This window comes from Geotrypetes seraphini, chromosome 13, assembly GCF_902459505.1.
Source record: "Geotrypetes seraphini chromosome 13, aGeoSer1.1, whole genome shotgun sequence".
Taxonomy (NCBI): domain Eukaryota; kingdom Metazoa; phylum Chordata; class Amphibia; order Gymnophiona; family Dermophiidae; genus Geotrypetes; species Geotrypetes seraphini.
In genome coordinates, this window is record NC_047096.1 from 25,843,061 (window position 1) to 25,870,989 (window position 27,929).

Sequence of the window (27,929 nt, forward strand, 5' to 3'; positions counted from 1 at the left end):
TAGAGAAATCACTGATTCCCAGCATTTTCTTCACCAAGTTTTGCCTCTCCTTCAGGAACAGGCCATGTCTCCCACCATGTTATTCGCGGTTTTACCATATTCATGATGGTTTTTAATAGAAAACAGTGAATAATATATGAAAAAGTTATTTGCGGTTTTTCTGTATTCACAGGTCTGCTAATCCCCCTAACAACGAATACGGAGGGAGAAGTGTATATATTTTTATAAAGATTGTCTGGAGTATGATAGCTGACTAAGAAATATTGTACAGGAATTGCTTTAGGGCACAGAATTTATTTGATTATAGAAAGGAGTGCTAGGGTTTTTCTTTAACTTCTCATTCACTATTTGACATTTTGCACATATTTCTGTTATGTTTTTTCAGACACTGATGCTCTTCGGCTGCTTTGCTGTATTCTGGTCCGTGTACTACATGCTGGAAGTTTATTTGACCAGAAAGAATGTGGACTTTGAACTGTCATGTGGCAGCTGGTCTAAGAGCAGCAGACGTCATCGGGCCCTGGAGGCTGGTATGGTGACAGAAGCTGTGCCCCTTTGTGGGCTGAAAGATGGTATTGTAGAGGAGGTGGAAGATGAACGTGAGGCAATCACCTCCAGAATGGGGGCACAGGGGGACTGGAACCTGAGGCGACCTAAACCCCACAGAAACAATGGCGCTAGAAGTCTTCAGCAAGCCTCCTCTTCAGGGACAGAAATTTGTATCCAAGATCTGACATCTGACCTCCTCCTGCCAACCCTGAGAGAGACACAAGAGTGTTAGCTGTCCTCCATGAGCGGTGTGAGGGCATTAATTAGAAACAGTTATTGCTGGTGTTTCCTTCCCCAGAATGAATAAAGAACCTTTCGCTGGTTTTCTCTTACTGCGCTAGGCCACTTAGATGAATCAAGACGGAACTTTAAAGGTTTATAATTTCAAACAAAGATTCGTTTTAGTCATGGCCTGTATTAAGAGAGCCTGACTATTGATCCGGGGCTTCAGTCATGTCACCCTAGGAAGGTAGGGGCAATAACTTGGTCAGAGAAAGGATCATGGAGTCCAGGAAGATTGATGGTGTTGACAAAGATTAGGCTTTAATGTCTCTCCCACTGCAGGCAAGATTTGCACAGATGAACCTGGAGCAAGATTTGTTCGGGAGGTTTCACGACCAAGTGACAAAGAGGTCATAAATTCTTTCGAAATAGGAAATTTCAGATACTACTTTTGCAAAATTTGCATTGAAAAGACACAAGCATTTTTGCATGGAAAAAGAATAGAAATTGTTTGGATTGTGCACATTAAGCCGAGTGTACATTACTATCACATTCCTTGTGAAGAGGGTTATTTAGGAATTGATTTGTACTTGTGGTTCTTTTAGGTTAGAGCTAAATGGCTTTGAATCTGTTAAGAGCATTTTTATGCCTATTCTCCATAGCAGGGTGGGAAAGGTTGCATCTTTATGGCTTCCAGCCCTTAGTACAACGAGCTTCTCCTGGGTTGTCTCCCTTGCTTAAAAAAAGGAAGAACCACGCAAGGTGACATGTTTGTGTTGATTTCTGCCTTACAGATATCCAAATAAGTAAATATGTCTGTATACAGCCAGCCTAATAATGCATGGAAGGTTGTTTGTCTCCACCATTTTTAAGAAATAGAAAATAATTTTAAGTAATAATGAGCATAAAATATGAAGCCATTTTCTAACATATCAAAAGATTTGAGTAAGCTCAGTAAGAACAAATATAAGTGTTGAGCTTTGATTTTGCAACCCTTGTTTTCAAGGTGACCTCTTATGTCATAAGCTCCATCACTCAGAGCACCAAATAACCTGTAAATACCAGTATTCTTGCAGTGGCAGAGTGTCTACCACCCGAAATCCTTCAGCCATTTGTTTGTAAAGTGCAGAGAAAGTAAAAGGCATTTATTTATTGAAAATAGAATACAGAACAAAGATACAGAGTCGGAGAGATTTTTTTTATTTTGTTTAAAAAGTACAAAATATGTTTTGGAGGACTCTTTTTCTTATTTCAAAGACTCAGAACACTGATTTTTACCCTACTGCAACAAGTTTGACATTGTTGAGCGTGCTGTGTGGCTTCCAACTTTGTCTTGGTAGAGGGACTGTGCTATTTTAGAATTTTATCAAAACTGGTTGAAACAAAATGATGAAAAACAGCCGCATAAAGCAGAGCCTACAGTGAAAAAAATGTATTTGTACTGAAATACCCAAACAATTATTATTCATCTGCCTCATTAGTAAAAAAGCAAAATAAAGAAATAAACTGTCTCTTGAAACATTTTTAGTCATGTGTAGTTTTGGCCTTTTGTGGGTCTCTGCATACTCTTTCTGGGAACACTGCTCATTTTGGTACGGGGCGCTGTGTATAGAGCTTCTTTCTCTGCAGAGAAGATTTGAAGGGAACTTGGTGAGACAGCTGGGGCATGGCATTTAACTGATGATCTGTCTGGGACGGCCGTAGCCTGTTGAGCCTGCCTGGGAGGCTCCCTTGTTGCTTCCCATTTGTAAGCCAATAACATTTTTGCCTTCTTTGAGCTGCTGATCAGAGAAGTCCCGCTTATGTTCCTGGGCTTTCCTAGAGAAAAGAGACAAATGAAGCAAGAGAGTTTCCATTGAAATATAGGCTCTGATAGCAGATAAAGACTCGTCTAGTCTTTTCAATTTACTTGCTGATGCCAGGCCTTAAACTGAAGTTGATCTTTACAACTAAAGATCTTTTATACTTTTCCCATGTTTTCTTGAATGTTGTTACTGTTTTTGTCACCAAGGTGGCAAAACTTATTTTCGGGAAATGAAAGTTTGGTCATGTTTCTCATTTGCTTAGAAAGCTTCATTGGCTTCCTGTTTGTTATAGGATCCAATTTAAATGCGCAAGCATTATTTTTAAACTTCTTTATGGAATATTTGATCCCTGGAGTCCTTTATGTTGGAATGCATACAGACCCTGCTATGTGAAGAGTATATAGAAGTATAAGTTTCAAGTTTATTAGGTTTTTTATATACCGCCTATCAAGGTTATCTAAGCGGTTTTACAATCAGGTACTCAAGCATTTTCCCTATCTGTCCCGGTGGGTTCACAATCTATCTAATAAGTTATCGTTTCCCTCTCTTAAGGGAATTAAATCAGCTGGAAAACTTTGTCAGTCTTATACTTTTAAGCCGGTAGAGATTTGGAATGGACTACCAGGTTCTATTAGAACGATAGGCCAATTACAATTGTTTTGGAAAACCGTAAAAACTTTGCTTTTTTCACAATATTTAAAAAGTTTACCCGCAGTATCCACTAGTCGATAACAATGCAAGATCTACTTTTATGATAGTTTTAAATTTAAGCTCTACTGCTTTTTATTTCTTACCATTTTATGTATATTCTAGTCTCCTGACTATTTGTAAACCGAGTCGAGCTCCGATGAGAGATGACCCAGTATATAAACCGAAGACTAGATTAGAAGGCCTCCTCCATTACCTAGTAGTCTATGAAGAAATATTATTTGATGTCTCAAACTTATTGGGCTTTAGATAGGGATATGCACCTCTCCTGTCTCTTTTCAGTAGTATAAAGCTTATGCGAGAGGTAATGATCACTAATATGGAGGTTTTGTTTGGGCACCTTTTGCCAACAGATATTTGTCTAGTTCTTAATTTCTGCAATTAATATGAGCAGATCCTAGTTCTTAACCCTGTGAGTAAATCTTTCCAGAGCAGAATTGTTATTACAGGAACTGCTAGGTGAAATGAGGTTTAATTCCTATTTACTGCCATTGACTGTTTGACAAGGCCTTGCTTCAGTTTACACAGCTATATGTGAGCAGTAACAGCACTGTTCTCTCTACCCTTGGGAAACTGTCTAACACCAACACTGGCAGCTAGCCTTCTATCCAAGAGGGGTGCTGTGGTGGGATTTTTATAGTTGATGACATCAATACACAGAGCTTAATTTTGGGAGAAATGGCCTGGAATGCAAGTCTACCACTTCTTTTAAGACTTTAAATTAGCAGAGGTGTTCTGCGTCAGCCCCTCCCAGCAGAGAAGAGGAGGGGAGGGGTGAGTTAGAGTAGAGCATAGAAGAGTCACTATACTTCCTAATCCAGCCCCTCCTTTCCTGTTGCTCCTGTCCACTCCTTTTTCAGTTACCCTTCTTTTTTGTATACAAATTAAGCCCTGTCCATAGGATCTGTTCGAATCCTGTCTGGGCGAATGGTGTTATAAGATGGGCAAAAATGAAGACATTTCTGGAGATGACTGAGTTTGAGCTATAAAGTAACTGAGTAGTAAGCATTCTCAAACACAAATTTTCAAGATGCTGAACCAGAGGGTAGCCTCAGCAGTCAAGGGTGGGGGTGTCATCCACGTGGGCTACTGTTAAGTCAGGTCATTTTAGTACGAGTTCTCATTGCGTAAAATGGGACCCTGTACTAAAAAAACCTAACTTAACATAACCTAGATTGATAACTTCTCCCCCTAAATGTTGACATCACCAAACTATAATGAGCAGTGAGGGAATCAAATCACGAAAGAGGAAATCTCAAATTCTACTTACTTCATGAACCAGGAGGGATCTCCATGGTAATGGCCATCATTCTTTGTAACTGCTAAGCTGCCCAGTGCCATCAGAGTTCTTTGCACAGCAGCTAAGTCTTTTCCTACAAGAAGAATGTCATAAACCTTGTTCAGTACAAAGAGTAGAGAGGATTCTGCAGACTACTGTTACAAAAATAATGGCACAACCAAATACAGAGGACAACAGATAATTATTTTTTCTCACTACGTATTCTCTCAATCTTGATAGAAAATCAGCCCTACATCTTTTGTGCTTACTATAAATCTGGGTGTGTCACTCCTCAATCTTAACACGCATTGCCTTTTACATCTTCTATTGATGTTCTTACCGGAAGCAACGTCTACCTCCCTTTTCCATTAGCTAACTAGTTATAAATTTAGGATCCAAGTCACTAGTGGTGCCAAGAACTAGCCTAATAATTAGGGATGAATACTAGTAGTTATCTCCAAAGTTCTAAGAGAAAAATGAATACATCACTGTGGCATCCTCTGCTTCTGAAAAGGATATAACTTTGTGCCATGCTCTGATGTAACCAAACAACTCACTATAAATCAACTAAAAGGCTTTCAGTCACCTAATCTGTCTGTCGCCTGCATACCTTCAAAGAGATCAACAGTCTGGAAAATGTCAGTTTTGACAACTCCATAGTCCTCCGAAGCTTTCAAGAACTGAGCTACCTGCTCCATTTGCTTGAATACTGTAGTAGGTGGGGGTTGCTGGATCTTCACAGGCTTGGAACTTTCTCCGTGAAGGCTGTTGACCAACTTGCTCAGCACCTAACGACATTGGAAAGTAGAAGTCTAGATATTGGTAATCCTTAGAAGATGTTCTGCACACTAGAAATAAATTGACAAAAGTGGCCAATCTCTCTCTCTTAGAGGCATTTTCAAAAAAATAAAGGATGTCCAGAAAACAGCATAAATCAACACTTGAACATCCTAATTACCAGGATATCTAAATGCCAATTTTCAAAACCGTCTTTCTCTACATCTTGCAAGTCGTTCTACCCGCTGTGCATCCAAGATTAAAGGGTGGGCGGGTTTAGACTTGTACTTCTTGCAGCAATAAACATTTCCAAGATGTCCTGGATGGAACTTAGGTTTTGCGAGCCAAACCTGTTTTAAAAGCGTCTTAAGTGTCAAAAAGGTACCCAAACTGACCAAATGACCACTGAAGGGATGAAGGCATGACCCCCCCCCCCCACACACACACACACACACACACTTCCCTAGTGATCACTGACCCCCTCTCCCAAAAATCTGAAAAAAAAGTACATACCTGTCTCTAGAACAACAGCACCTATTATGGGAAATCCTAGTAGAGCATCACACAGGTGTCTTAAGTAGCTTTGTGAGTAGGTTAGTGAGCCATGGAGAGGAGGACCCAGGCTCAAAGTCACTCTGACCACTACATTTATGGTGAAAAGTGAGATGCCACCAAAACCCTACCACCTGCAGCCATAAGGGCTGTTGGGGTGGGAGACAAGTGGGTATAGTAGATTTTGGGGAAATTATGGAGGGTTCACCATACATTAGAAGGCGGTTATGGTGAGTTGTCAGCATTTGTTTATCCCTGACTTTGGACGTCTTGTAGGAAATGTCCAAAGTCAGACTTAGATGTCTTATTGAAAATGCCCCTCCACGTAATAATCACCATACATCAGAGGTTGACATTCTTAAAAATAAATACAGCCCCTGATGCCTTCATATGTGAAATGATAGTGGACATAGTCCTCTTCGTTCTGTACTGTTTCTTCTATTTTTAGATTCTAAAGGACTCTTTCCTCTGTGGATCAGTTAAAGAAATGTAGATGATATATGCTTCAGTGCACCAGGAAGAGAGAGACATTGTGAGCTCTGATTTTATAAAAGGTCCCTTAGGTGAGAAATCCAGCAACACACTTGTTTAAAAAAGCAACATAGGTAGCTATGCATTTTTATAAAATACTCTCAAAATTAGCCCATGTAGTATACAAATACCAGTACATACATTTATACCTACTGTATCTCCCTAGGGCTGCGACAGATGCCTGAAATGTAGGCCAGCAAAATGCTGCTTAGTTTTCTTTGTAGAATAGGTTTCAAATACCATGCCCTACCAACTCTTGTATCCTGCAAATGTCAGCTAGGAATCATTGCGGCTTACACAATATTAGAATTGTTACAGAGACATAGATATTACAAAGAAATTGCATGGAAGATATTGTGCAGGGACTACATGGGAAAGGGTCAATACATTGAGGAAAAAGGTGAGTTTTCAGTGCTTTCCTGAATTGGAAGTATGTTTGTTTGTCGAAGGTTGTTCTAGATTTGAAGGTGGTCTCAAAGAGAGCCTTCCTTTAAACAGTGGGGGGGGGGGGGGGGTTAGTTTCCATCGTTGGATTGTCCTTGAGTTGTGGAAGGATTGTGTGATTTGGATGGCGGATGCGTGTCCAGCTGAGTTTTCACCATATATGGCCTTATGAACCATGCATGCTACCTTGAAATGGGCCCTGCTTCTGACTGGCAACCAGTGTAGTTCCTTAAGGAAAGGTGTAACCTCTCGTATTTGGTCTTGTGTAAGATTAGCCTTGCCGCTGTATTTTGGAGCAATTGTAGTCTCTTAAGGTCTTTCTCACCAATACAGCAGTAGAGGTGCTTCTTTATTAAATTACGCTCCTCGCTTATGTGCCTACATGGTGCATGTAGTTTTATAATGATCATTTTCATGTGCAAAACATGCTATACACGTATAAAACGCTCTGTAACATTACCGTCTATGGTTTTCAGTACTTGAGGCTGCTGTCAAAACCATAAACGGCAGGTGTTTATATTGTCTCCTGATTTCCTAGTCCAGCTTTTCTTCATATTTGCAATAATGTGTAAATGCATTATCTTGTGCAATTCAATTCAAAGTAAGACCTGGCATCTACATTTCCTATTACCTAACTAATGGTGTACCAAGTGAACTGGGACTTTAGTTATTGAGCTAAATCATTTCTAAACTGCTTTCTTTGATTTCAAAAGAAGTTGCCCAATGAGTTTACTATGTAAGGAATTTAGGCTGCTATGTATAGAGTAGAAAAGGAAGTGAGTGGAGGCAGAATAACAATCCCCCTCCATCCCCACCCCCCTCCTTTTTATCAAGCTGCGCTAGAGGTTTTTAGTGCAGGCTGGCGAGGGAAGTGCTCCAAAGCTCATAGAAATTCTACGAGCATCAGAGCATTTATCGCACCAGCTCGTGCTATAAACCTCTAGCGCAACTTGATAAAAGGGGCCCCAAGTTTGCACACCAATGTCAGGTAAAGTTACTCCTAAAAGGTCTCGAAGAATTCTTAGAAATAAGTAAGCTAGGAGGGCTATAAATAACTTGATTATTTCTAAGACTGCTTGGAGACATTTTAAGAAGTAACTATTGTGATAGTAGCAGGATCTCAATATCGTTTGTGTTAGATAAAACACACAAAATGTAGAAAGAAGAAATAAGCAAGCTCTGTTCATGACGTGTCAGCAAAAGAGAATCACTTACAATTCCATTCTTCAGCCATGCCTGGAACCCTTCCCTGCCTGGCTCAGGTCGTCCAATCTCCGTCCCACATTGAGCAATGATCCACTCCACCAGACGGGTCTCCAACTCTGGATCATATTTCTTCTGTATCTTAGACTGCACCTCTCGGCTCATGCCATATGCAGGGCCTACGTTTGCCATGTTTGGTTGCAGAATGAGACCTAGAGAAACAGGAATTAACACTCACTCAGGATACTTCTGCTCTGTTCTATTCATATTGCTGAAAAACCAGACCCTAGTATATTGGCACGTAGAGAATGACACAATGACAGAATTTGTCACCATCCCCAGATTGCATCCCGCGGGAAACCATCCCATGTCATTCTTTAGTGTCTATCTCAACCTCAGTCCTTCTACACCAGCATTCTTCAATGCAAGGCTTGAGGGACAGTGACTGTGCCCATTCATACTGATTCTTATTTGAGCCAAGTATAAGCTAATGAAGCCATTGTGACATCACTGATGTGATTGGCTCTTAGGCATTGGTGGAATGAGGCATTATGACATCACAATATCTGCTCTGGATACTAGAGACTGTCATTCTTTCATGTCTATCTCAACCTCAGTCCTTCTACTCCAGCATTCTTTAACGCAAGGCTTGAGAGTCAATAGCATTGCCCATTCATACACTGATTCTTCCCTTTCTCCTGAGGGAAGACATGGGGATGGTTTTCCACAGGGATGGAGACAGCGACAAATTCTGTCACTGTGTCATTCTCTAAGCAGCTTGCTCCAGTATTAGAGCTTATAGTAGATACTACAGTTTGCTCCCCCAGCTAAAGCCCTTGTTCTCTCTTCAAGTTGATCTGAAGCCAACACAAGCCTGATCTATGAAGCCTTTCTATGATATAGATGCTGAGTATTTAATAGTTTGCCTTGCTGTAGGAGGAGATGCCAATGTGAGAAGTCCAAACAGGCACCTATTGTGAGCCTATGTTATAAAGGATACATAAGTGACCTGTGGGGCCCTTTTGCTAAGAAATGGGCTAAGATTTTCCCATGTGCTAAGCCCATTTCTAGCATGGCCATAAATTCAGTCTTTTTCTATTCCCAGAATATATGGCCCTGCACTAATGTTAGCCATTAGCGCGCAGCCGTTTTAGAAAACTACTGAGAGCACTTGATGCCTCCTATTGACGAGGCCCTTAAGGGCTCCTGTAGTATGGACAAAACCATTAACACAGCAGTAATGTCAGCATGCAATCTGATTAGCACAGCCACGCCCATTCTCTGCTTCTGCCGCACCCTCTCCCCCCAATTTTTTTTAAATACGTTTTGCATGTTTAGCACACACAGATGGCAAAACTAATGCAGAAGGCTTTAGTGCATCCTGGATTAGGGAAAGGGGGATGGCACTTCCATACCGCCTTTGTATGGTTGCACATTTAAAGAGGTTGACATATATTCAGGTAATTTATTTTGTTCCTGGGGCAATGGAGGAGCGCTGGTAATCGATCTCACAACCCGATGATGTCGAGGCAGCGGCTCTACCAGGTTAGACCAGGGGTGGGCAACTCTGGTCCTTGACAGCTGGAATCCAGTTGAGTTTTCAGGATTTCCCCGATGAATATGCATTAAAAGCAGTGCATGCAAATAAGTCTCATGCATATTCATTGGGGAAATCCTGAAAACCCAACTGGATTCCGGCCCTCAAGGACTGGAGTTGCCCACCCCTGGGTTAGACCATGTTTCCTTCATTAGGACACATGTTAGTGCCCGATGCAACTTAGTAAAAGGCCCCCTATGTGCCTTCATTAAATATCTTCCCAGAACCAACCCCAAAAGCACAAACATGCTGACACACGCTCTGAAGCAGGTGTAAATGTGCGTTTAGCTGTTGTACTTCCAGAAAAGTCAATCGGCATGCAAAGGTTGCTCAGGTTCAGCTCATCAGCTTTTCAAATACAGTTAATGACTCTGAAGATTTCTAAGTTTCTTTACCAGGAAAACATAGTAACATAGTAGATGACGGCAGATAAAGACCCGAATGGTCCATCCAGTCTGCCCAACCTGATTCAATTTAAATTTTTTTTTTTTTTCTTCTTAGCTATTTCTGGGCAAGAATCCAAAGCTTTACCCGGTACTATGCTTGGGTTCCAACTGCCGAAATCTCTGTTAAGACTTACTCCAGCCCATCTACACCCTCCCAGCCATTGAAGCCCTCCCCTGCCCATCCTCCACCAAACGACCATACACAGACACAGACCGTGCAAGTCTGCCCAGTAACTGGCCTTAGTTCAATATTTAATATTATTTTCTGATTCTAAATCTTCTGTGTTCATCCCACACTTCTTTGAACTCAGTCACAGTTTTACTCTCCACCACCTCTCTCGGGAGCGCATTCCAGGCATCCACTACCCTCTCCGTAAAGTAGAATTTCCTAACATTGCCCCTGAATCTACCACCCCTCAACCTCAAATTATGTCCTCTGGTTTTACCATTTTCCTTTCTCAGGAAAAGATTTTGTTCTACGTTAATACCCTTTAAGTATTTGAACGTCTGAATCATATCTCCCCTGTCTCTCCTTTCCTCTAGGGTATACATATTCAGGGCTTCCAGTCTCTCCTCATACGTCTTCTGGCACAATCCTCCTATCATTTTCGTCGCCCTCCTCTGGACCGCCTCAAGTCTTCTTACGTCTTTCGCCAGATACAGTCTCCAAAACTGAACACAATACTCCAAGTGGGGCCTCACCAATGACCTGTACTGGTGCATACCGATGGTCAGAACACAGCCATGAAACCTGCATCCCCAGTATCCAGTCCTGCCTCTTCAACAGAGGATTCTGCAGTGGCCTGGGAGCCCCTATCATCAGGTGTAACCAGGTAAGTCCCAGGTAGTCTATGTATGTGAAGTTCTTAGATGACAGAAGAGAGGGAGGAAGCAGGCAAGGGTAGTGCTCTAGGTCCCACTTTTGCCAAGAAACGATAAAGAATAAACCTCAATAAAAATGATATTTAACGCTAAAAAATATGACCACGTTTCCCCCCCCCTTCCTGCGCAAAGCACATTGGTTGCCTTTTGAACACAAGATTAGTTATAAAATTCTATTACATTCAAGACATGCCAAAGTAACCAACCACTTCGTTCTATGACACAAAACCTTCTTGCGGTTCCATCTCTAAAGCATATTAACATGATAAGCTCAAATAACTTTGCAGTGATAGCGCCATCGCTTTGGAATTCTATTCCTAATTACATTCGTGAAGAAGTATCTCTGCTTCATTTTAAAACAAAGCTAAAAACATGATACCTTAACTGCCCTTGTAAGGGTTAAACACATGTTGACTACAGATGGCAACATCCATCCCCTCCCTGTCGTTTTTTCCTTAATTGGTCTCTTTTTTCCCCCAAATATTGTAGCTCCTCCCCTTTTTCCATTTGTTCCTGTCCGTCATTGTCTGAGTTTATTATGTAGATTCTAATTGTCAAATGTTCACCCTTATTTTATATGACGAAAGCTGTATTTTTTTATTGCACACCGCTGAGAAGTCTGATTGAGCGGTATAAGAAATTTTAAATAAACTTGAAACTTAAACTTAACATCATATTATTTTTTTTATTGGAAGCTTCTATACCACTACTAATGACTGGGGAGTCAATTCTAAGCAGTTTGCATGAACTTCAGTATTGGTGTTACAATATATTATAAGCCTCATGTTCCCATTTATGAACTGTGCAATCCAACTTGGCATATAGAAGATAGTCAGCACTTAACCAGGTAAGAAACACTGTAGTCCAGTTTGGGCACTTAGGCAGTTAGCAGTCGATGGCGATATTCATTGGGCTAGTTTGTTCTGTTCTATGCTAATGATTCTGATGCCTTTATTCAATCTCTTGAAATGTTATCAAAGACTATCAGTACTGTAGATGTGTTTGCTAAAGATAATTTTCTTAAACTACATAAGCAAAAGACAAAAATAGTATGGTTCGGCAAATATGATGATATTCCATTTAAATACTTCTCATTGCATTCTGGAGAATCTCTCCAGATTGAAAATAAATCTAAGGTATTAGGGGTGATTTTGGATGTGAATCCTATGGCAGATCAAATAGACTCTTTAATGTTAAAAATGTTTTTCAAATTTAGACAACTCAGAATCATTTGATCGCCTCATGGTCCTACCAGTTTTCAAACAATCTCGCAAGCTGTATTACCACCATATTTGGACTACTGCAATTCTTTAAATGGAGGAGTTTCGTCAACCCTTTTGAGAAAATTATAGCTGATGCAAAATACAGCTGTGAGATTGATTTTTGTTGTGAGGAAATTTGAGAGAGCTACACCTCTCATAAGAACAAAATTTAAGCTAGTTTGTTTCATCTTCAAATCAATGTCGGGTCAATGTTCCTCTTCCATTAGTAAACACTGCGTGCTTTTACAAAATCGAGGAGTTGTTAAGGTTGGAAGAAATAATATGCTGGCCTTGCCGACTTTAAAAAATATGAAACATAAAAGTTATCATCAATTTACTTTTGCTTATCTTGGTGCAAAGATCTAGAACGATTTCCCTCTCCAAATTAGATCAGCCCTGACATTTATTTATTTATTCCATTTTCTATACTGTTCTCCAGGGGAGCTCAGAACAGTTTTATTGAATTTATTCAGGTATTCAAGCATTTTTCTCTGTTTGTCCTGTTGAACTCACAATCTATCTAATATACCTGGGGAATTGGGAGACCAAGTGACCTGCCCAGGATCACAAGGAACAGCGTGTGGCAGAACCCACAACCTCAGGGTGCTGCGGCTGCAGTTCCAACCCCTGTGCCACATTCTCAGACATAGTATGGTAGGAGATAGCATAGCAAACATTGTCTGACAGGGATGGCAAAACATACAGTAGACTCTCTGCTAACCAGAACTCAATTAACCAGAACTCTCAAGCAACCAGAAAAAAAATCTTAAAGAAATACTGTAATAATTTAAATGAAAATAAAATCAATTTTTGGCAGAAATTTAAGTGTACACCCATGCTTTGCCTACCACATGTCCGGTAGTTTGTCTGGAACAGTTTATGGTATGGCATAGTATGGGGTATAGTATTTGTTAGGCCTATTTTTAATAGCAACTCTCAAGCAACCGGAAACTACATTTATCCAGCATCTATCAATCCCCATGGGTGCCGGTTAACGGAGAGTCTATTGTAGTTAACAAAGCATGGTAAAACATAACATGACAAGCATGGTATGGTGAGCACAGTATTAGAAAGCATGGGTATCATAGTATGACACGACTTGGCAAAACTGGTGAAGCAAGCGTATGTGAAACATTGCATAGAAGATATGGAACAGCCATGGCATGAGAGACTGAAGCATGGTAGGCAGCGTGGCAAACATAATATGGTAAATAAGGCGTATAGTTTAGTAGGACAAAGATGGTGAATAGTATGGAAGAGTGTGGAAGAAGATGGTATGAGAAAACATGGCATGGTCAGACATAGGACACCTGACATTTTGGATTCAAGTGGAGGGTCGGGCACATTGTCAGAAGGTGTGGGGAATTTGATTGGCTTACTCTCATAGAGGAGGGCCAGGGGAAGAGGTGAGTTTTTATTGCCTTCCTGAAGTTCACTAGACCTTCAAATGATCAGGTAGGTAGTTGGTTCCAGATGCGCGGTGGGAATTATAAGTAAGATCTTTTTTGGGCATTCTCAAGGCGAAGGGCACGCATAATTGTGCTGGTTATTTCGTAAAATGTTGAAAACCTATTTATTTGAGAGTTGGGTTTATTAGGAAACTTTTGTAATTATTATTGTACTATTTCTCTTGCTTTAATCCGCATTGGAGAAATTGTGGAATATGACATCATAGCATAACATTCAGTGGAACTAACCCAGTGGTCTCAAACTCTTTGCAGGGCCACGTTTTGGATTTGTAGGTACTTGGGAGGGCCTCAGAAAAAAAATAATTAATGTCTTATTAAAGAAATGACAACTTTGCATGAGGTAAAACTCTTTATAGTTTATAAATCTTTCCTTTTGGCTAAGTCTTAATAATAATATTGTCATTTATAGCTAAAGAGACATATGATCAAGAAACTGTTTTATTTTACTTTTGTGATTATGATAAACATATCGAGGGCCTCAAAATAGTACCTGGCAGGCCACAAGTTTGAGACCATTGATTACTAACCAGTTAGCCATTGAATAACAGCGGATAGCCTTACACACTGGGTTAAGTGCCACAGAATATCCCTGTAAAGCAATTTAACCAGCCAGGGGTTGTTTCTGGCTATTTATTTAATTTGTTTTCTATCTCAGCCTCCCCAAAGAGCTCAGGACGGGTTACAGGTTTAACATACATAATATATACAATTAGCAGGTTACAATTTGCCATAAGAACATAAGAAGTTGCCTCCGCTGAGGCAGACCAGAGGTCCATCCCGCCCAGCGGTCCGCTCCCGCGGCGGCCCATCAGGCCCATTGCCTGAGCAGTGGTCCCAGACTATCCCTATCCCTATAATCCCTATATCCCTATAACTCCTATCTGTACCCCTCAATTCCTTTATCCTCTAGGAACCTATCCAAACCTTCTTTGAAGCCTTGTAACGTGCTCCGGCCTATCACAGCCTCCGGAAGCGCGTTCCATGTATCCACCACCCTCTGAGTGAAAAAGAACTTTCTGGCATTTGTTCTAAACCTGTCCCCTTTTAATTTCTCCGAGTGCCCCCTTGTACTTGTGGTTCCCCATAATCTGAAAAATCTGTCCCTGTCTACCCTTACAATACAAGTTGGGTTCTTTTTTTGGTACAAGATTTTATCCTAACTTGACACATACAAGGGATCTAATACCAGTATCCATAATATACAGATTACAGGTTAAATTTGTCATAGCTACAATGCAAGATTTTTCAATACAAGTTTTCATCCTAACGTGACACATACTGAGGATCTTGTATCAATTTACATTTCTTTGTAATCTATCAGGCGGGGAAGTTAGGTGAACAGGTCTGTTTTTATTGCTTTCCTAAAGTTGAGGAGTCTTTCAAGGGATCTAATCTGTGGGGGCAATTGATTCCAGTGGGTCGGTGTGAAGTGGGAGTAGGAATGTCATTTGGCAGTTTGCATTTGAAGGGCACGACCAGGGGGCATTTCGAGACATATTTCATTCTGGTTAACTTGTTTTGAAAATTAACCTCAGGGTTTTCAGCTGAACAATTCATCTTTCAGTTAAGAAAACTGAGGGCTCCTTTTACTAAGCTGCGTTAGCGTTTTTAGCGCACGCATTTTAACGTGCATAGAAAAGGAAGAGGAGACGTTGGACTATGCAGAAGGAAGGGGTGCACAGATAATTGTTCAGTTAGGGCATGAAATATGCTTGGACAAGCCATGTGTGTAAAGAAATTGAAATGCATTTAAAGATGTATTTATTTATTTGGCAATATTTCACAAATCGGAAATCCAAGCATGACATACTTCTTGAACGGAGAAACTTTAACTAGGACTTCAGCAGAACGAGATTTAGGAGTAATCATCGGTGCAGACATGAAAACTGCCAATCAAGTGGAGAAGGCTTCATCTAAGGCAAGGCAGATATTGGGTTGTATCAATAGAAGTTTCGTCAGCCGAAAGCCAGAAGTCATAATGCCGTTGTACAGAGCCATGGTGAGACCTCATCTGGAGTACTGTGTGCAATTCTGGAGGCCACATTACAGTAAAGATGTGCGCAGAATTGAATCGGTTCAGCGGACGGCCACCAGGATGATCTCGGGGCTCAAGGGTCTCTCGTACGAAGAGAGACTGAACAAATTGCAGCTCTACACTCTCGAGGAACGTAGGGAGAGGGGAGACATGATCGAAACATTTAAGTACCTCACGGGACGTGTCGAAGTGGAAGATGATATTTTCTTTCTCAAGGGACCCTCGGCCACAAGAGGGCACCCGCTCAAACTCAAGGGCGGAAAATTTCATTGCGACACCAGAAAGTATTTCTTCACAGAGAGAGTGGTTGATCATTGGAACAAGCTTCCAGTGCAGGTGATCGAGGCAGACAGCGTGCCAGACTTTAAGAATAAATGGGATACCCATGTGGGATCCCAACGAGGGTCAAGATAAGGAAATTGGGTCATTAGGGCATAGACAGGGGGTGGGTAAGCAGAGTGGGCAGACTTGATGGGCTGTAGCCCTTTTCTGCCGTCATCTTCTATGTTTCTATGTTTCTATGACTGGCTCCTCTGAGACCACAATATGAGTTAGCAAAGTTATGGAATTGACTTCCACACAGTTTAAGATCATGTGTTTATTATCTTAGATTTAGAAAGAATTTCTAAGGTCTTCTGTTTTCTAATGCTGGTTTATTTACTGATTAATTGATATGTTTCACTGAATGTACTGTAATTCTTTTTCTTTGTAATTCCCAACTTCTTCCATCCTTGAACTGAATAGGTACGGGCAGATAGAATATAAAAACAAGTGTAACAGGATCCAGATGGTAATCATCCTTTTGAAACGTTATTCACAATGATCCTCATTTGTGGAGAGTCCAGCTAAGAGTATTGTATTATGGATGTGCACAGGGCAAAAAGTATTTGCTTTACTTATGGTTTATTTGGTTACCCCCACCCCCCACCCCTTGATTTTCAATATTTTCTTGGTCTGTCTCTCTTCCTTACTTATGCTGGCTCTGACTCCTCCAGTCTGCTCCAACCATAGGCAGCGGAACGCTTTTTTGCTTGGGGGGGGGGGGGTCCTGCAAGCTCCACCCCATAATAGTACTAATTGTAATACCATTTTTTCCATTCATTTTTCATATATACACACAATATAATCTTATTAACAATACATAATGGTTAACCACAAAATTAAACTATGCAAAACACATTGTATGTTTCTCAACATTCATTCCTACCAGAACACAGATAACCCCTATGCAAATACAGGTCCACAAACTAAAAGTATAATATATATATACAACCCCCAGAGAAATAGAAACAAATGCATTTCTTCCTGAACAGTGCAAAATATAGACAGCAGACGTAATTTCTCAAAACTGACACAATTCAATCACTAAATTGAAAATAAAATCATTTCCCCTACCTTTGTTGTCTGGTGATTTTGGTATTCAAACCATCTTTCCTAATTTCTGGCTGCACTTCCTTCTGTCTGTGCTCTTAACTGTGTATATAGGGCCACCTTATCCATTTGCTGTTTTTCTCTCCTTCACTTTCTGCTATACATCCATCTTTAGCATTAACTTTTAAAATTCAACTTTCTTCCATTTTTCTGCTTTCTTCTCAAAATCTACTTTTCCATGCCTTCCCTTCCCATCTATCCATAAGGAGCATTTCTTCTTATCTCTTCCCTGTCGCACCCATTGCTGTGCACCATCTCTTCCCTCTCCCCTTCCCCTCCATCTCTATGCACCATCTCATCCCTCTCCCATGGTCAGACATCTGTCTTCCCCCTTCCCCCCTCACATGGTCTGGCATCTTTCTCCTCTAAACTAAACTAAACTAAACCTTAAATTTATATACCGCATCATCTCCACGGATGTTGTGGAGCTCGGCACGGTTTACAAGAACTTAAAATATAGGAAGAGAAGGAAAAAAAAGGTTTACATGAACTTATATATAGAAGAGAAGAGTATGGGGGGAAATAATTACATTTTAGTGAAAAGCCAGGTTTTCAGTTGCTTGCGGAATAATTGGAGGGAGCCCAGGTTCCGCAGCGGGGTAGTAAGGTCGTTCCAAAGACCTGTGATTCTGAAGAGAAGGGATTTTCCCAGTTTGCCTGCATAGCGAATACCTCTCTTTCCCATAGCCTGGAATCTCTCTCCTCTCCCATGGTCTGGCATCTCTCTCTCCTTCCTTCCCTCTTGCTGAGGTCTAACATCTCTCTCCTCTTCTTTCTGCGGTCTGGCATCTCTCCTCTCCTTCCCTTCCATTCTGTGGTCTGGCATCTCTCTCTCCTTCCCATTCCAGTGGTCTGACATCTCTCCCTTCTTTGGGTCATCTCTCCTCCCTCCCAGTGTAACATTTCTCCCTCCCTCCCTCCTCAACACCACTATCATATCCAACAATTCTCCCTATTTCTTCCTTTCTCCATATATATCATCTCTCTTTCCCTCTCATGCCACACACCTATGTCCAACAATTCTCAGTTCCTTTTCCCTCTCCCACCGGCAGCATTTCTTTCTCTCCCTTCCCACTACTCCACCTGTGCAGCATCTCTCTTTTCCTCCTTTCCTAATCTCCCCCAGCCTGTGCATTTGTCCTTCCCAACCCTCTCCCAGTACGTACAGGGCTGATTACAGGAACCCTGGTTTATTTAGTAACCAATAAACATACTGAGGCTCAAGAATCTGCTGTAGCTACAGGACATCCCTGTCGTCTCTGTATGCCTTGCCAACTTAATCAAGCCCTGCCTGGGCCCTACACAGAAATCAGATGATGTCATCAGCCATGCAAAAGCATTGGCACCCCTTGTCATTAGACCAGCATTCAACGCCCTGGTGTTTTCAGGCCTCCATAGTCCACTGCAGGATGTAGTCACAGGGGGCCTTGGGCCTTCCACTTTATACTCAGGTCCCCTTCAAACTTGCAGCATAGAATTATGGCTGGCAGAGATGCTTAAGCCCCACCAGCCAGAGAGATTTGCTGCTGGAGTGCTGTCCTTGCTGCATGAGAAGTAGGAAACAGCAGGGTGCTCAAGCCAGTGATACCAATTAGAGAATGACACGGTGACAAAATTCATCACTGTTCCCGTCCCCGCGGATAACCGCGGGAAATAATCCCATGTCATTTTCTAGTGTCTATTTCAACCTCAGTCCTTCTACACCAGTATTCTTCAAAGCAAAGCTTGCGGGTCAGTGGTTGTGGCCATTCATACTCTGATTCTTATGGGAGCCAAGGATAATGAAGCCATTGTGACATCACTGATGTGATTGGCTCTTAGGCACTGGTGGAATGAGGCATTATGACATCACAATATCTGCTCTGGATACCAGAGATTGTCATTCTGTAGTGTCTGTTTCAACTTCAGTCCTTCTACACCAGCATTCTTCAAAGCAAGGCTTGCGGGTCAGTGGTTGTGGCCATTCATACTCTGATTCTTCCCTCTCTCCTTAAAGAATGACATGAAGATGGTTTCCCGCGGTTATCCACGGGGACGGGAACGGTGATGAATTTTGTCACCGTGTCATTCTCTAATACCAATACTTCCACACATGCTGAGTTCATGCATTAAACTGAGCATACATGGAAGAAACGAAACACCCCCTTCCACTTTTATTTATCTTTATCTCACTGGTGTTTTTTCCTACTTTTCCTGTAAGTTTTTCTTTATTTTAGTATACAATACCTTGTTTTTTTATGCTTATTTTAAATTATATTCTATAAGACCTACTGTAAAACATTTAGCCAATATGTGATAGGTAGTTTATAAAAAATTAATAAACTTGGAAACTTGGATTGGAGGCTAGAGCACCCACTGGTTTCCTCGCTACTCAAGCAACACAGGCAAGGGTTCCTGTGGCGAATCTCTTCAGCTGGCAAGGCTTGAGCATCCCTGTCAGCAAAGATATGATGTGGAAGGGGGAGAGGGAAAATGCTTACCCCCTGGGCCCTCTCCAAAATAACCTCTGACTACACCCCTGGAGCCTTCAGCTAGAGAAGCAAACTCACAACACCCAGTGATCCAGCAAACAGTGATCAACCAAAAAGAGGCTGGAGATGGAAGAGTGCTTTCTGGAAGTCAGATGGAAGGAGTGGAAGAATACTTCCTGAGGTGTATGGCTGGAGAGGAGGGAGAATGCTTGCTGGTGCCTGCTTGTATTTCTAAGCCCTCAAATTAATGATATATTTAGATAGGGAAGCTAATATATTGGTATTCACATGTTTGGGGAATGTGGATTAAAAATGTGTTTATATTTTTTTTAATTCATTTTTCATATAACAACAAGTGTATCATAAAAATTCATACAATTGCATTAAGTATACACTTGATATTTCCATAACTTACTGTAAATACAACATATCATTATATAGTCCTTACTATAATTTTAGACATCATATAATATTTAATAATTATATCAACTATTATTCAATTATAATCCCTTTCCCTCCCCTTATTTTGATAGTTGCATACAATATAACAAATATTATGATAATTTATTTATATTTTGTGATAAAGAGAATAAACCTACCCCCCCCCCCTTTATCAAGTATCTTATTATGGGGAAAATTATATCAATCATTGCAAAAATCTGTTAATGGTCCCCAAATCTTCTTAAACTTATCAATATATCCTTTTTGTGTTGCAAATGTATGCTCCATCTTATATATATGGCAAACTGAATTCCACCAACAGTTGTAATTTAATCTGTCATAATTCTTCCAATTGTATGTTATTTGTTGAACTGCTACACCATCAATATAAATAAAAGTTTGTTATTATTTGACGAGATTTGACTCCGAGTTCTCATTGCAGTACCAAATAAAATCGTATCAAATGTCAAGGCTACCGGATTTTCCAACATCCTATTTATTTGAGGCCAAATTGATTTCCAAAATAATAATATGAATGGACAATAAAATAAAAGATGATCTAATGTCCCCGCTTCTAGATGACAGTGCCAGCATCTATTAGACTTAGAGCTATCAATTCTATGTAAACGAACAGGGGTCCATAAGGCTCTATATAAAAGAAAAAACAAAAATACAGCACAGAGAAAAGATTTGTAAATTATCTTTACCGGTTCCTATGAAACTGTTGCAGTTAGGGCAGGATTAAGTTAAGGTTGGACCCTTCACCATAATATAAACACAGTTTTTTGGGTTTTTTTTGTAATAAAAATGTGTTTATATAATGGTGAAGGGTCCAACCTTAACTTAATCCTGCCCTAAATGCAACAGTTTCATAGGAACCGGTAAAGATAATTTACAAATCTTTTCTCTGTGCTGTATTTTTGTTTTACATATAAGCATATCACATCTGCATGAGGTTCTGAGGCAGATCTGCCCTTCAGCTGTGTTCATGGTTTACATGTCTGTGATATCTGCATGGAGCTATGTGCTGTATTCATGAACTGAGCTCCTCAGCTGTCCGTGCTGTATTCATATCACTATAGGGCTAGGCCCAGGGCTTACAACAGTCTGTATTTGTAACAATCCAGCAAAATCAAATCACAATGACATACAACTTGACATAAAAACATTAATATTAAAAAATATTACATCTAATGTCATTTAAACATTTATTCTCCTCATTCTACTATACAAATATAGAAACAGAATATGACGACAAAAAAAGGGCCTTCGGCCCAACAAGTCTTCCCACTCAAAGAACCCTCCCCCCTAGGTTCTTCTTTGAAGTGAACCCACATATTGATCCCATTTGTTCTTAAAGTCAGTCACGTTATTGGCCTCAACTACCTGAAGTGGAAGATCATTCCAACAGTCAACCACCCTTTTGGTGAAGAAGTACTTCCTAGTGTCACCATGAAATCTCCCGCCCCTGATTTTTAGTGGATGCCCTCTTGTCGCCGTAGGTCCTGTAAGGAAAAAGATGTCTTCTTCCACCTCAATACGGCCAGTAACGTATTTGAACGTCTCTATCATGTCACCCCTATGAGTATTGGAGCAGCATCGGAGCATTTAGCATTCTGGGCTGCGATAGAAACTTCTACCACTGGGTTAGGTATTTTTTCCCCCAGCTAATTATGCGGAAGGGTGAAAGATCACTACAGGAAGTGGTGTTTTTCCAGTATTTATCCAAAACATACCAAATTTACAATTTTTGCATTGTGGGTGTTATATCAGTGTTTACTGGTGAACATCTAAAATCAAAAACTCTAAATACAATCTCACCAGGCCCTTAAAAAGTGAAGGAGGTGTGCGAGTCACAACAAGCCCAGCTGCTTCATTATATGACAGATTAAATACTGCACATTCCATTTCTATGAGTATCAGTCTGATGTCTGCTTGGTGTTCTAGTAAAAACCCAGCTGTAACTCATTTTGTGTTCAAATCAGGTTTCAAAACAACTTTTAAATGGAAACATCTCAGCAGGAACTGATGAGCCTCAACGATTTTGCTGACCGTACGTGACAATTTGACTTTAAACAAATGGTGGCTGATATCGATCTTATAAAGGAATTTATTGGACTGGAACCATACTGGTTTCATCATACCATATCCCAACATTAATCCTTTATCTATTTTATTTATTATTTTAGGTATTTATATACCACCTATCAAGGTTATGTAAGCAGTTTGCAATCAGGTATGCAAGTACTTTAAACCTCTGTGACTGAGGAACCCACAACTGCGTCTCTGAAGCATCAACATAATTGCAACTTGAGCAGCAGGGGATGAAAACAAGTTATAGCATCACCTGTCAGAAGAAACTTGCCCCTCTGAAGAGGGGTAATGGGGTCCTATGCCAGCTGAAGGAAGCATGGCAAACAGGGGATCTGTTACCCAGCTCTAACAAGGCTCTGTCATATCTAGCCCAGTCTCCTGTCTCTGACAATGACCAATTAAATGTACTTGCACATCCTAATAGGGGAATCCATTCACTGTAGCTTACTCCAGCAGAGCCAGCTTAAACTTACCTGACTAGGTGGTCACCTAAGGTCTAGGCAGATACCCCAACAAAAAGAACCATCATTGTGCAATTTTACCCTCAGAAAAGGTGGGCTATTTTCTTATAGTTTTAGCCAATTGCCCTCAGTAGAGTAATTTTATAAAAGGACAGCTATAGGAAAAGTCTATTTATTTCAAGCATGTTTTTTTGGCTCTCTTCTTCTCCCATTCTCTATTTCTGTGAACAATACCCTCATCCTCCCTCTCTTGTCTGCCTTGGGGTAATCTTTGACTGAGCTCTCTCCTTGTCTTCACATATCCAACAGACGGTTCATATACAACGGCGCGAAAGACAAAAGCGCGCGCCGACAATTGAGCGCAGCGCGCGCCACCGTGCCGCTCTAAATTACAGTTTTTAGGTGCTCCGATGGAGAGTTTTGTTGGGGAACCCCCCCCAGTTTACTTAATAGACATCGCGCCGGCGTTATGGGGGGTTTGGGGGGTTGTAACCCTCCACATTTTACTGTAAACTGAACTTTTTCCCTAAAACAGGGAAAAAGTGAAGTTTTCAATAAAATGTGGGGGGTTACAACCCCCCACACCCCCCACAATGCCCCCACAACGCGGCGCGATGTCTATTAAGTAAAGTGGGGGGGTTCCCCCACTACACACCCCCGTCGGAGCACTAAAAACAGTAATTTAGAGCGGCGCGCGCCTCCGCGCTGCGCTCAATTGTCTGGGCGCGCCTTTGTCCCGGCGCGCTTTTGACCTGACACCCCAACAGACTGCCAAAACCTGTCATTTCCTTTATGAGTGCACTACCAAGACCCTCATCACCTCTTGCCTAGACTACTGCAACCTACTTCCCACTGACCTTCCGCTATACCGTCTCTTTCCCCTTCAGTCTATTCAGAACTCTGCTGCATGTCTCATATTCCATCAATATCGCTATGGCCACATTACCCCCCTCCTCAAGTCACTTAATTGGCTCCCTATCCATTTCCGCATACAGTTCAAACTCCTCTTACTGACATATAAGTGTATTTGCTCCGTAGCGTCTCAGTATCTCTCCTATCTCATCTCTCCCCACACTCCCTCCCACCCCGGGGACACCATTCATCAGATAAGTCTCTCTTATGTGTTTCCTTCTCCTGTACAGCCAATTCGACTCTGTCCCTTCTACCTTGCTGCATCATTTGTCAGGATCCGTCTCTGGCAACATTCAAATCTAGACTCAAAGTCCACTTCTTTGAAGATGCTTTCAGTTCCAAACGCCAACCCATCTTCTAAGCAACAATATCTGTCTTATCCTTCCTTCTGTAATTCCCCCATCTTAGCACAGTAGGGCCGATTCTGTATAGGTTGCCAGTCTTGGTGGCTGGCTAAGAAGCGGTTGAGAATCGTGTACTGGTGTCCTAAACAGAATCATGTCTATTCTAACAGACAGATGCCTAACCCCCCCATTCTCTAACTAGCACACATGTTACAGAGACCGGTTAGAGAATCGCACCTTAGCCTGATCGCAAAGATAGGTGGCTCAGCCATCTGTCTTTGCTGAGGGATCCCTTGCCATCAGTTGATTGCGGAAAGGGAATCCCCTATCAGCTGAGCCGACAGGTCTCTCCAGAGCCGTGCTTTGGAGAGTCCTGCTGGCTCAGTTGATCAGGGGAAAAATACCCCTACTTCGGCAGAGGACCCCCCAACAGTAACCCTGAAATCAGCAGGAGGGATGCCCACTCCCTCCTGCCACACCCCCATTGCAATTGGCAGGAGGGATGCCCACTCCCTCCTGCTGACACCCTCCCTGAAACACCAACACCACCCTTAACCGCTGACACCCCCTTGACACTTCTAAACCTCAACAGCCTCCCGATACCCCTAAGTCCACCCTGACCCCCCCCCCCCTTTTTTTAAGAAAGTCAGGCTAGAGGGATGTCTAATCCCTCCAGCCAGCAGGCCAGCCTCTTTAAAATGTCAGGCCTTCCCTTTCCCAGTGCATCCTGAGATACAACGGGAAGGGGCCAAAGGCCCTGATTGGCTCAGATGCCTAAGGCCCCTCCCATAGGAGACAGAAAAAAGAAAAGTACAAAAATTCAACATAATTTAACAAAATAAAATGAAACTCAGAAGAAATGAAAAATATTTATCATACCAGTCTGTAAGGAAAAAACAGAACTTTAGTTCAACCATCTCCACTCCATGCAAGGATTAACCAGAGCAATGACAATTCCAAAGTGTCAAACCACAAGTCATCATTACCACTACTTATTAATGTAAATATCATAATCTTAGTAAGAGATCATGGGACCTTATAGTTGAGATAGGGTGTAAGAATCAAGAATCAGCTGGTATACCCCATCCTGACTCCCTGAAGAAAAGAGGTGGCAATTCACAACTCTACCTAGCTAATAATTATTAATGGCACATTTTCTTTTTAAAACTTTAGTTAGAATGTTAACCTTGATCACATCTTTCAGCAACAACCTTCACTGCTTAATTGTGCATTGAATCTGTTTTAAATCCTCTGCCAGTCCGGTCCCTGAAATGACCCCTCCATCTTAGTACTATTGAAAGGGTAAATAACCATTGCCTATTCACGTGTTCCACACGACTCATGCTATCAGAAAGTTCTGTCATATTCTTTAGCCTTTCATCCTAAGGAAGCTATTCCCTACCCTCTCTGTTAATGTAAATCCCTACACATTTCCATGACAATCCTTAAACTTGATCCCTCTGATTATGTATAGCATTGCACACAGGGTTACTGGCTCTTAAAGCTACTTCTTTCACATTGTGCCCCCCCCCCCCCCCAAGACGCGTGGGTTGTAAAGCCAAGAAAAATTCCACTGGTCTCTGAATCAGGATACCACAAAGCAGAAAAAGGCATTAGTCTTGCAGCAGGGAAGTTACGTCCAACTCATCCAGCCCACACATTGTAGGCAAGCTCATATTTTCAAAAACATTTGAATGTATAAATGAGTCTTGTTACCTTGTTTTAGTGAAAAAGTGTTTTAAACAACCAGCATTGCTACAATTTGGACACCTTGCGCTGTATAACCAATCCGAGTACAAGCCTGACCTGAATATGATCAAAAGGAGATGTTGTTCTGTGTTGGAATGGGGGAGGCGGTAAAAATACAGTGAACTGTTCTGGTGAATCTCATAGATTGCCATCTGCACCCACTCTCTCAGAAGCTATGGACATAATAAAGCTTCTTTCGAAAACCATGGAAAGTTATTGATTTCTAATGATCCCCAGATTTGTTGCATCAATTATATAATTGTAATGGTCCCCAATTGCTGCTCAGATCACACTCCTTGCCACGCCCAGATGAAGTCTTGAACTGAAAGAATGCACGTCAACCTTCAACTGCTGGAGCAAATCCAAATTCAACACAAGACAACAACATAGGGAAGGAAGGAAGGGAGTCAACTCTGATACTTTATGCGCTGGCTATAAAACTTTTTTAAAAAGAAAAGCAAAGGTACAATCCACCTCCAGTTTGTGACCCTCCAAATCCTCCACTGTTACTGTATGGTAGAGGCTTTACTTTTTTGAATACCGAGAAGGTAAGTGTTAAGACATAGCTCCCTTCCCCACCTTTCCTTGGTTACTCTTTCTGCTTTTATATGTGTCCAAATAATTTGTTAATATTTCAATACCACCAAAACTGCCTTCCTTCTACAGCCCTTTCTCTGGAGATTGGAGTGGTTTCTCAAACTATGTATCGGTTGGAAACGCCACTTTTCTTCTGAGCTGGACCCTCCCATGTGAAGGATCTAAGCTTGATTCTTGGACCAGCTGGGGCTGGGAGTGCTGTGCAGGTAGCACTCAGCCCCTGGAGGGAAGAGGAAGTCCTAGTTATTGCACAACAATGACACCTGGTACTGGATTAAGGGGCATCATTGGAGGGGAGTTTGGAGGGGATATAAAGAAAGGGAAAACCCCACGCTCAGTAGAAGCTGACTGCAAGCCAGCTGGAAACTGCCAGATCAACAAAGAAAGGAACGGACACTCCCTTCTCTTAAAACACACGCAAAAATCCCATAATTTAAAGATAGAACAAATAATCTAGTTCAGATCGGGGAAGGGGTAAAACACGGACCTGACAGACCTCGCAGATCTAAAACCGCATGTTCTTAAAAATCTGCAGTCCTGCCACTTGTAGTTAGTTTCTGGCTCTGACAGACCTCGATGACAATTTAGTGCTGACGGATCCGTCTTAGCTTAAGGAGGGAAAAGTATTAGGATCCGTCAGCGCTAAAATGTCACCGAGGTCTGTCAGAGCCAGAGCCTACTTTGCTGGCAATAATTGAATGTTTATAGAGCCCGGACGGTTGGGCAGGTCCCCGCCACTGGTATCTTTTGCAGGAGAGATTTTCTGCAAAAGTTCATTAAGGGGAATGGTTTTAGTCTCTGGCTCTGACAGACCTCGATGGCATTTTAGCGCTGACGGATCCTAATACTTTTCCCTCCCTATGCCGAGACGGATCCGTCAGAGCTAAATTGTCATCGAGGTCTGTCAGAGCCAGAAACTAACTACAAGTGGCACGGACCTCAAATTTTTAAGGACGTGCGGGTTTAGATCCGCGAGGTCCGCCTTTTACCCCTTCCCCTCAGATCGCACAAGTAGCTGTCGATATGACAGACAATCATGAGAGAATTTTTATATTCCATGCCTTCTCTGGGATAAAGGGGAGCTTGTTTCTAATCCAGCCTATGTACTATAATAAAAGGACAGTAAATGAACTATCACATCCCTCCCAAACAGAGCCACCAATTTCCAAAAAGATCAATAATTGTCCTAATGGGCAGACCCCTATAGGGTTACCGTATGGCTCCAGAAAAAGAACAGATTGAGACATCTGTGTTTTCCTTCCATTGCTTTCAATGGAAGGAAAACCCGGATGTCTCAATCTGTCTTCCTTTTTCTGGAGCCATATGGTAACCTTAAAGTGCAGCTTTTAATTAAAGTTATGTTTCCTTCTTCGGGCACAGAGAACCCATGTCCACTGCCCCTCTTCCCAATCAATGGGGCACAGTCTGCATTCCACTTACTGTCCTCTCCAGCTTCTCGCTACTTCTGCTCAAGCGGGTGCTGTCTCAGCCTCAGGAGCCTGCAAACTGCACAATGTGAAGGCAGAAAGTGCAGCTAAAAGCCAGGTTTCTGGAGCTGACATCACTCTCCTCCAGCTGCCCCCCTCCCCATCTCAGGACCAGAGGAAGCCAGCCCCTAAAAAGGCCAGCGAGTTGCTACTCAAGTACCATATTTGGGGAAAGTCAGCA

General features: G+C 41.6%; 2 protein-coding genes across 2 annotated transcripts in view; one reads left to right on the plus strand and one right to left on the minus strand.

Annotated features, from left to right (window-relative positions):
- The window catches only part of PCSK7 (proprotein convertase subtilisin/kexin type 7), a 55,345-nt gene extending 53,159 nt beyond the window's left edge, over positions 1-2,186 (plus strand). The window contains exon 16 of the mRNA XM_033918968.1: positions 386-2,186. Coding sequence (XP_033774859.1) covers positions 386-781 — 396 coding nt within the window. The 3' untranslated portion in view covers positions 782-2,186. The remainder of the gene's footprint in view (positions 1-385) is intronic.
- On the minus strand, positions 1,951-27,911 carry TAGLN (transgelin). The gene is made up of 5 exons (XM_033918981.1): positions 27,702-27,911; positions 8,083-8,282; positions 5,174-5,351; positions 4,555-4,657; positions 1,951-2,589 (listed from the first exon to the last, which is right to left on the minus strand). The coding sequence occupies exons 2-5, from the start codon at positions 8,260-8,262 to the stop codon at positions 2,445-2,447; spliced, it is 606 nt and encodes a 201-aa protein (XP_033774872.1). The 5' UTR covers positions 8,263-8,282; positions 27,702-27,911; the 3' UTR covers positions 1,951-2,444.
- Between the last annotated feature and the right edge of the window lie 18 nt (positions 27,912-27,929).